The sequence below is a fragment of the Bidens hawaiensis genome, unplaced genomic scaffold, assembly GCF_021521415.1.
Source record: "Bidens hawaiensis isolate Kalapana, Puna unplaced genomic scaffold, B.hawaiensis_p1.1 tig00072373_1, whole genome shotgun sequence".
Lineage (NCBI taxonomy): Eukaryota > Viridiplantae > Streptophyta > Magnoliopsida > Asterales > Asteraceae > Bidens > Bidens hawaiensis.
In genome coordinates, this window is record NW_027502663.1 from 1,890 (window position 1) to 12,731 (window position 10,842).

The window sequence follows — 10,842 nt, forward strand, 5'->3', positions numbered from 1 at the left end:
TGCTTACCTTTCAGAAACGACAAAAGAATTAGCACATGTCACTAAAAATCACGGGGGCGTGCCTACGTAAGCACGGGTCCGTGCTTACCTTCCAGAAACGACAAAAAGAATTAGCACATGTCACTAAAAAGCACGGGGGCGTGCCTCAGGAAGCACGGGGCCGTTCCTACCTTCCAGAAACGACAAAAAGAATTAGCACATGTAACTAAAAAGCATGGGGGCGTGTCTACGTAAGCACGGGGCCGTGCTTCTCACTCTAGATTGCCTATAAATAGTGGCTCATGTTGCACTCATTTGGTGTGCCTTGAAAAGAGTTCTATCCGGTTTTCTATTATAAAAAACACACACTAACACTCAAATAGAAGATTTAGTGAAGAGTTTAAAGGCTTGGAGGTCATCACCATCAACCATCATCTTCATCCATTATCATCACCATTAAGAAGGAAGATTCATCTACATTTGGTTAGATTGTTCCAGGTTTAATCATGTATTTGTTATCATCATTCATATTAATGTTTATCATCATGCTCATTATGAGCTAAACTCCATTTACCATCTAAAATCTATGAAGAAGCTTTGTTTTACTTGATAATTATATAAAACATGTGGTGTAGTCTAGTAAAGTACATGGTTATCTTACAATTATCTTTTGATGAGAAATGTTTCACCATATTAAATCACTAATTCAAAGTTGGTGGTTGTCAATTCTATTGGCAATCGTTCATGATCGATTCTTGTTCTTGAAAGATAGAAATACTTTGATACATTAACGAAACATGGATCCTTATATTGTACTTAGAAATGATGAGATATAAATTATGATGTATTTTTCTAAGTCTTGGTAATCCGAAAATAGCTTTGCTTAGGATATCATTTTAGTTAAAGAAGTCATATGTTAACAGAATGTGTAATTATAACCTACATAAATCAACCAAGGGGAGGTTGTGTGAGTTAACTACAACCACCCGAAGTTGTTAGAATTGGTATTTGAGAAATCGAAGTCAATCCTAATCTTTCTACTTTACGAAACTACTTGCCAACTTAAATTGACATCATTGAGGTGGCATGACATTAGGAAAGGATGGACTTTAAAATGCGCATGTTACCTCCTTAGTGCCAAATATGCTCACTTAAGGCTTAAGGAGATATCTATCATATATTGCTACGGCAAGTTTACCACATGTTTGAATATTAATTATCAAGGCTAAAATGGAGTGGACTCTTGATCTTAGATGGTAACCTTCGCATAATCGAACAACTCATTTAGAATCTCTTGTCTTGGTCACCTATATATTATATATAAGTATTTATATTTTATAAAAAAGTTCAAAAATTAACCCCAAAATGATTAAAACCTCCGATTAAAATAAAACAACGATTTATCATTAGAAACATTTGTGTCCACGGATCGATACTTGGTTCTTACCAATACTATTCTACATATACGATAGGTACACTTGCCTATTTTGTGTGTGTTTAGTCTTTGTAGAAATCACTTTAATAAATTTAAAACACGATCTTGTGCAAAAGCAAATCATCCCATCCTTTTATATTTTATACCACACGCACGCACGCATCAGAAGGTATGGGTTTATACTTTAAAGTCTAAAGATCAAGTATTTGATGTGTTTAAGCAGTTTCATGCCCTAGTTGAGAGACAGACTGGGAAGAAGCTCAAGTGTATTCGTACAGATAATGGAGGTGAATGCATTGGTCCTTTTAATGCTTATTGTAGAGAGAAAGGTATCGACACCAAAGGCCACCTCCTAAGACCACAGTTGAATGGTTTTGCAGAACGGATGAGCAAGACTTTGGTTGAAAGGTTTAAGTGTTTTCTCACACATGCAGGGTTGCCTAATTCCGTTTGGGGTGAAGCTTTAAATACATCGGTACATGTTATTAATCTTACTCCTTGTATTCCTTTGCATAATGATGTTCTAGACAGGGTTTGGAGTGGCAAAGATGTTTTGTATCGTTATTTGAGGGTCTTTGGATGCAAAGCATTTTTACATATTCCCAAAGATGAAAGATCAAAGCTTGATGTGAAGTCCAGACAATGTATATTCCTTGGTTATGGGCAAGATGAGTTTGGATACAGATTACCGGTTTTAAAAAAGCTTGTAAGAAGTCGTGATATTGTGTTTGTCGAAGATGAGAGTTTGAATGATATTGAGAAAACGAAGGTAGTTTCTCAGTACACTGATGATCTCATTGATTTGGATGCTATTCCTACTTAGCATTCTGAGCCACATCACGAAGATGGTTTTCAAAATGACGAACAACATGGTACCGATAATGTTGATAATCAAGAGCATGTAGAGTTGGATGAGGATATTCATCCCGAGTTACCAGCAGATATGCCTGCATTTGTCCCACTCAGGTTGTCTACAAGAGACTGTCAACCTTCTAATCGTTATTCGACTGGTGAGTACGTCTTACTCATTGATGGGGGAGAGCCCGAGTATTAGAAAGAGGCCATGGAAGATAAGCAAAACAGAGAGTGGGTTGAATCCATGCAAGATGAGATGAATTCCTTGTATGAGAACAATACCTTTGAGTTGGTGAAGTTGCCTAAGGGCAAAAGAGCTTTGAAGAACAAGTGGGTCTACAAATTTAATTCTGAAGAACATGCCTCACGGCTTAGGTACAAGGCAAGATTGGTGGTCAAAGGGTTCAGTCAAAGAAAGGGCATTGATTTTGATGAGATTTTTTCTCCAATCGTAAAGATATGTTCCATTCGAGTGATTCTTGGTTTAGCATCTAGTCTTGACCTTGAGATTGAGCAGATGTATGTCAAGACACCATTTCTTCACGGTGATCTGGATAAAGAAATATATATGGAGCAACCCGAAGGTTTTCAGGTTAAAGGTAAAGAATATATGTTTGTAAACTTCATAAAAGTGTTTATGGGTTGAAGCAAGCACCGAGATAGTGGTACAAAAAATTTGAGTCCGTTACGGGGAAGCAAGGCTACCGAAAAACTGCGTCTGATCACTGTGTTTTCTTTAATAGGTTTGGTGGTGGTGATTTCATCATATTATTGCTTTATATTGATGATATGTTGATTGTTGGCAAGAATGTAGAAAGAATTGTCTAGCTGAAGAAAGAGTTAAGTAAGTCATTTTCTATGAAAGACTTGGGGCCAACAAAGAATACTCTTGGGATTCGGATTACTAGAGATAGAGCTTCAAAGAAGCTACACATGTCACAAGAGCAATACATTGAAAAGGTGCATATCAGATTCAATATGTCTAAAGTTAATGTGGGTAGTACACTTCTTACTCCCAACTTTAACTTAACTGAAAAATATTGCCCTACTTCTGAGAAAGAGATTGAAGAGATGGATGGCGTTCCATACGCATCAACGGTTGGAAGCTTAGTGCATGCAATGGTATGTACACGGAGTGATATTGCTCATGCATTAGGTGTTGTTAGTCGGTTCTTGTCAAATCCTGGTAAGAAGCATTGAGAAGCAGTTAAGTGGATCCTTAGATATCTACGGGGTACTTCTAAATTGGGTATAACATTTGGAAATGGTGAGTCGATGCTTGTTGGTTAAACGGATTCTGATATGGCAGGAAATATGGACAACATGAAATCCACTTCTGGATATTTGATGTTATTTGAAGGGGCCGTGTCATGGCAGTCAAGACTGCAAAAGTGTGTTGTTTTTTCTACTACCAAGGCAGAGTATATGGCAGCAACAGAAGCATGCAAAGAATTGTTGTGGTTGAAATGATTTATGCAAGAGCTTGACTTTATGCAACGGCGCTACGTGGTTCTTTGTGATAATCAAAGTGCCATTCACCTTGCTAAGAACTCTATAAGAGAACAAAACATATTGATGTGAGGTATCATCGGATAAGATATGCAATTGAAGACAAGTTGTTTGAACTTGATTAAGTTATTGTTACAATATCTTGACCAAAGCTTTGGCAAGGGAGAAACTGAAGATATGTTGCTCACTAGTCGGGGTGGTGAATTCTTTCTCATAGACAAAAAGGGGGAGATTTGTTGGAGATTTTTTTTTCCCATGAGAAAGCCCAACAAATATTATCCTTCATGGGTCGTCTATATTATTATTATTATTATTATTATTATTATTATTATTATGTTTTAATAATTAAATAAAGAAAAAAAAAAGTAAATAATTGGTGCTGGTTATTTTTGATGGGTCGTCACCCACATAATTATGTGGTGATATTTTTGAGTTGGGCTTCACGTGAAGGACAAGAAAACAAAATATATATAAAAGGTTATTATGTTTGTGGTGATGTATTTCTGCCGTAAGCACACATGGGTTTTTGTGTGGTTTTTCTTTGCTACTGCCGAAGACATCAGAGAAGAAGAGAAAGTAAGTTTTGGTGTTTTATTCCTCTGGTGTTTTGTGAATATAAGAGACGCGCCGGAGATCGATTCATTCTCTCGTTGGTGATACCTCTTACTCGTATTCTTCAATGTTGTAAAACTCCCGAGTAGGCGGCCGAGTACTCCCCGATTACTCCCCTCCTAGATCGAGTACTCCCCGCCTCGGCCGAGTACTCCTTAGGTATTTTCCGAGTAATCCCCGACTACTCCCGAGTACTCGCAACTCCCCAGTCGACCGCCTAGGACCGCCTAACGACTTTTACAACATTGGTATTCTTTTGTAGTTTAATTCCATATACTTGATATTAGTTTGTTCCAAGTATATGATGGTTTGTGTATGCCTCTCGTTTTACCTAGAGAAGACTTTTGTATTGCTATTATTGGTGATAGTGGATTTGAAGCGGCTCTAGTAGTATCGTGATTTTTACTCTCGCCTTGAGAGGTTTTCCACGCTAAAATTATTGTGTCCTATTTATTTTTAAATACCCTATTTGTTTGCATACTCATAGGTTCATTAGGGTTTGTGAAAAAGTTTAGCCATATGAAGATTAATTCCGCACTTTTTGTTTACCGTTTTTAGCTTGATGGTCGTTTTTCCCAACACATAGGAGAGACAAAACCTTGATGAGTTTATAATGAAGAGTAATCCTTAGTATTTCCTTTAGACTGAGACGCACACAAGTAGGTCCCTAAAGGTTGCAAAACACCCTTAACTTATGCTCACTCATGAGCATGGTAGGGCAGTGCGCAACGCGACGCTTTAATGGCACACTTTGTACATTCCCATTACTACGACATGTTTTTAACTTTGTACGCCAGGTCTGGACATAGGTGGCACGTCTGACCAACATTGATGGAGCACAATAGTTCCGGTTATCAAGTTGGGTGGTACATGATAACTTGCCACTAACTTCTTTGAAGAATGTCTATGTCAACCTTTTCGAAGTAAATGTCTCACGTATTGGTTGAAAGTAAACACTATAAGTCAAACTTAGCTATACGAGGTAGCTTGGTTATAAAGTCCTTAGTGAGGTGTTTCGGCTTCCATTTTTTTATTTCCAATGGGTGAATCTTATCATAAGGCTTCTGGTAACCTCATGCTCGACGTTAACTAAGAAAAGTTAAAACTTATTTGTATACCAAGTAACCTCATGCTTCATGCCATGCCACCAATAATACCTTTTCAAGTTTCGGTATCTATTTGGTTGAGTGACAACCTGTTCCTTCTTTATGCTTCTTGCTAAGCATTTTTAACTAGACCTGTGAAATATGGCGTTACAACCAGTTTTATGATTTTATCTTTACCAAGGATTTTTTTTTCCGGCTAGCGTCAACAACCACATTAACCTTTCCAAGGTGATACATGATCGATGTTACTGCCCTAAAACACTTAATTAGGATATCTAGAACTTACTTGATCTACTACGCTTCAATCTCAATTAGATTCCTCAGGAACTAGACCCATGAACGACAGACCAAGGTCCAGGAACCAATAATTTGACTAATACCGAAAACTTCCAAAATTTTTGCATCCCAATTAACAGGCTTTTGCATTCCAAGATTATCACATAAAATGGCGCTGGCTCAAACTAATATTGGTAGTCCTTTGATCTAGAAGACAACTATAATAAAATGAATATAAAGTTTGTATGTGACGAAGAGACAAGTATATAACATATGCACTTACAATGACACTAAGTTTTTAGTCAACTAAATTGTTAAAAAGAAAAAAAAACCATCATTACATGCTATTAAGCTTTAACGGAATTGTAAAATTACATCTAATCAATTTGTAGGAACTGAGAGCGTTGTGAAGGCGAAGAGGAAGATGAAGTCATAGATGCACAAGGCTTCAACATACGAAGCATGAATGCACCACATATTGCGCCGAGTGTAGGAGCCGTTAGATATATCCACAGACCTTGATAGTTAAATGACACGATGGCAGGTCCCAACGACCTTGCAGGATTCATTGAACCTCCTGAAATTGGCCTAATACAAATACGGTTTTTTTTTTTTGTGTAAATATGGATATATGAAAAAATGAACTAAATCGATGTTGGTGACAAGTTGTATATGATTACCCAGTAATTAGAACTCCAAGTGCAATGCCAACAGCTACAATAAATCCTGCAAATTGACTTACCTGAAATACAACTTACCAAGAGTTATGAAAGTTATTGTCCAAACTTTTAACGAATCTAAACATCAATAAGTTCCAAGCTCTTATTAACATTATCCATGATGCAAACAATCGCAAACGCAACACGTCAACATGCATATTAAATTTTCTTTAAATATTCCAGAACACTCATTTTCTTTTAAATACTAAATTATATACAAACATCCTAGGATATCTTAGTCATCGTCAATTTTTGTAAAAAAAATGGTGGTACGAGGCCCGGACGTTACACCATCCATAGAACTCACTTATTTATTGACCATTAACCCATCATCTTCCTTGACAATTGTTACTACAAACCCTTTTAACTGAAGCCTTTGACAACTCCCAATCACGTACTGACTTTCTTCGATATCCAATTTCATTCTATAGATTACCAGCTGAGGGTTGAATAACACGGGTGTAGATCGAACTAGGACAAAAAACTACAAGCGACACAAAATGCAAACCCCCTTTTGATATATCAAGATCTTTATTGGTTAAACTTTAGCCGTAATAAGATCATGAAACACTTGATTTTCCATTGGGTTGATTTGGGTTCTACGCGCGTGTGTGTGTGTTGCGGTCGTGGGGGAGTTATAGCTGTTGTTAGGTAGTGTGGTTGTGTTGGTGATCAACAGTGTTGTGTGATGGATGATAACCGGAAGTAGAAAGAGTATTCGAAGGATTAGAAAAAGTGTGGAGATATAGTACAAAGATGGATTGGGTAGAAAAGTGTAAAGGACATAATGTGTGACAACATATGAATTAAGGGCCTTTTCTAGTTACTAAAGTTGAAGGACACGATCTGTAGCCTTGTTTCTAGTAAATGTAGTGTGGTGATGTTGGTGATCAGTAGCATTGTCTGTGGGAAGAATGGTTGGATATATGATCAATAATTCGACTGAAATGTTATCCCTCATCCAAAACCGTTGTCTAGAGTAACTCTCAGGGTGTCGGTCACCGAATCTAGAGCAAGATAGTCATTCCACAAACGATTGTCTCCAATTTATGACCATTCTGTATGTATTTTCCATTCCAATTTAAACATAACCTGACTCCTCTCCGGTAAGGAATTCCATCAATTTAGTTACACATTTTCAATCAGGCTTCTTCAATTCTCTGGGCATCAATGTGGCTAATTCAATAAACGTCTAAACAGTAAGAGGTGAAGTTGGCGAGATTTTATTATCACTTGAGCTCATGTTTGTGTGAGAGTTAAGATTAAAAGCTGAGTATTGTGGAGGATGTGAAGAAACTTAAATAAAATGTGGTAATAATAGTGCTTTTCTTTTGAGAGCCGGGATAGCTATTTGAATTTTAAGATCATAAAGTTTAGCCGTTAAGGGGAAATATAGTCATTGGCGCTACCACTCTCCTATTTCCTCATGCGTATTTTCAGACGACTCCCGCAAACTACACAAACAAATTTTTGCTCTTACGCAGATGAACGCCAGTGCCGGTCATGTCTGATACAGATGGCCTCATTAGTAGCATGTTGAAGATGCTTACATTGTATTGTTAAGAGTCACACCTGGGTCCCCCCAATAGTAGTGTTGGGTCAAGGTAGGGCTTGAGACTCCTGAAAAACTAAGGCCCCAATTTAAATTTTAAACTAAACTTTTTTATTTATAAAGAAACGGTTACCTACTAAAATGTGTAATGGATAAATTTAACAATATTGCACGTTGGCCTAGTGATTATTGTACATGGTGAAGTTGTATTTTTTAATTTTTTTTCATGCCATTTCTTATTTATTTTGTTTCTATTTTTTCCTGGTTATATACCTTGAATCTGTGTTTATTATTTTTTTTATTGAAAATTCTAAGTATTATAGTTTCATATATGAAACACGAAAATCCATAGGTACATTTTAAAATAAAACTTATAACTATATGATTTAATCTCTTTAATTTTTTATAAAGGCCTCAAAATCTTCTTTTGCTTTAGGCCATTAAAATGATGGGGGTCATCACTGAGTCTCACAAGAACAAACTCAAGCAACCTGGGGTATTTTTATCACTATAAATAAACATCTTCTATTATCATTTTTGTTTTTATTTATGGTCTATGATTATATTTGACTTTTTTTAAATAACTATTACTAATATTGTTCATTTATTTTAACTATACATGTTTCTTGAATTTATTCTTAAAATTAAAGTGTTTGCTCTTTGTGTTATTCGAGTACAACCACCACAAGTGTGAAACTAAACATCACCATCAATAATAAAACGAAATACAACTAGAGTAGAATCATTTGACACTAGAAATCATGCAACTTTTGTAACAAATATAGAAGTAGAGGAAGGGTATGCATACAGATGGAGGTGCATGAACCAACGAAGCGGTGAGAAACAGAACAAAGAAAGAAGCCATAAACTCGGCCCAGAATGCTGCACTGTATCCAACAAGTGGTCTAGTTATCAAAACCTCGGATTTCATGCCGTACACCATTGTTCCCGCATATGTCGCAAATGTGCAACCAGCTACTTGAGCCACTATATACATCGGAACCTTTTCCATTGTAATGTGTTAGGATTTCTCGAGTTTGGTGGTTTAGGGTTTAGTTAAATACGTTCAGAAAACGTTTTCTGGAAAAATATTCTTTTACTTTTAAACAGTTTGCTACCTCTACAAGTGAACTCATGCAAGTTCTGACAATTTTCTTAGAGTTCGCTTGTGTGGCAAGCAAATTCCACATAGCTCAGGAGGACTCTTTGAAATTAGTTTGCCACCCGAACTTGTGGGGGTATTGAATTGTCTAAAAATACAAGAACTTTCATAAAACGACTAAAAGTATTTAAATGAATCCTAAACCAAAAATATATCCAAATAAATCTCATTTGGTGAATGGATATATTTGTTAGAAAATAGGTACCTTTCTCCATGGAAATGGACCAACAGTAGCAAAAGCTATGGTGACAGCAGGGTTAACGTGAGCACCAGAAATGTGGCCAATAGAGAAAACCACCACAATCACTGCTGAGCCCGCCGTGACTGCGTACTCAAGTAGACCGACACCTCTCATCAATTCCGTGCTTGCTATTATCCCACCTATGCTAAACATAACTATAAAACTCCCCAACATTTCTGCTACAACCTGCAACATTGATATACCACCAAGACATGTTGATTATCAATATTGTTAACGTAGAACCGGGATCATTAATTAATGTACACTTTCTTACAATTCTTATAAGGGCTTTGTCCATTGGCAAGCATAAGAACATTGAACCTTTTTCTATGTCGTCTTCAGTCTGACCTGTTTGTAATGTGTTTGAAGAACCCGCTTCTTGATCAAAGTTTGATTGGTTGCTAGTGGACGCATCTCTTGATGGTTCACAAGATTGATCATCTTTAAACAGAGATGTCATTATCTATAATAATAATAATAATAATAATAATAATAATAATAATAATAATAATAATAATAATAATAATAATAATAATAATAATAATAATAATCTCGACAGAAATGTGAATACAATTAAAATGTAAGTATAGTACTTGAATAACGAAAATGCGTGTAGAGTTGCTTTTGATGTCACACAGTTGATGTTGAGCTGAATTAAGGTTAATATTTAGGAATCTGGATATGTTTCTGAATGAATGTCGTTCAACTGTGCATTCAGCATGCTTGTTGCGTGTTGACTGGGACAAGAAATTGTATCATGCATCTTTGTTGCCTTCTCCAAACGGCATTCAGTTTATTTTATTTATGGTAACATTTGAAGCAAACTTAGTAGTAATAAAACCGAAAGGTTCATAATGTTTTTTCAGTGCTATGAATAATATTATGTTGTATTTCTCGTAGTAAAAAAGACATAAAATGATCTTAGTCATCTATTGAATGATACAAATTAAGGATAGGAATGATTTTATTCGGTTCCTTACAAGGAGGACAGTTAAGAAATTAGGAACCAAACAAACCAACCCTTGATAATATAGTTAATGAATCACACCCTTCACTCTTCCAAGATCAAAAGTTAAAAGTTAGTTCCCAATTATTATGTCGTTTCCATTTAAATATACATATATATTATACTTAATTACCCATTTTGTTGGGTTTTCAAAGTTTCATATTAACAAGGTTTTGTCTTTATATATATACTTCTCGTATAACTAAAAGAAGATAAATTGTATCTATTATATAAATTACTTGAACTTTTTAATATGAAGTGAAAATAATCATGGGATAGCTTGTATTTTTTATATATATAAATCTACCTATTTTAATTAAATAAATATTAGAAGACACTCGTTACCTTGTGGTTAATCCTAATATGACTTCTTTTCCGTCCCAAAGCTTT

At 35.8% G+C, this 10,842-nt stretch overlaps 1 protein-coding gene across 1 annotated transcript; it reads right to left on the bottom strand.

Moving 5' to 3' along the window:
- Positions 1–5,801: 5,801 nt before the first annotated feature.
- On the bottom strand, positions 5,802–9,922 carry LOC143605994 (putative aquaporin NIP7-1). The gene is made up of 5 exons (XM_077081914.1): positions 9,721–9,922; positions 9,411–9,632; positions 8,852–9,046; positions 6,453–6,514; positions 5,802–6,360 (listed from the first exon to the last, which is right to left on the bottom strand). The coding sequence occupies exons 1-5, from the start codon at positions 9,904–9,906 to the stop codon at positions 6,150–6,152; spliced, it is 876 nt and encodes a 291-aa protein (XP_076938029.1). The 5' UTR covers positions 9,907–9,922; the 3' UTR covers positions 5,802–6,149.
- Between the last annotated feature and the right edge of the window lie 920 nt (positions 9,923–10,842).

Bases quoted from the DNA above. Each gene is read 5' to 3' on its own strand.
- LOC143605994 (XM_077081914.1), bottom strand. From the start codon at position 9,906: ATGACATCTCTGTTTAAAGATGATCAATCTTGTGAACCATCAAGAGAT. The intron at 9,633-9,720 runs GTAAGAAAGTGT...TCAATGTTGCAG, and splicing joins ACAAAGCCCTTATAAGAATT to GTTGTAGCAGAAATGTTGGG. The intron at 6,361-6,452 runs GTAATCATATAC...TATTTGTATTAG, and splicing joins CTTGGAGTTCTAATTACTGG to GCCAATTTCAGGAGGTTCAA.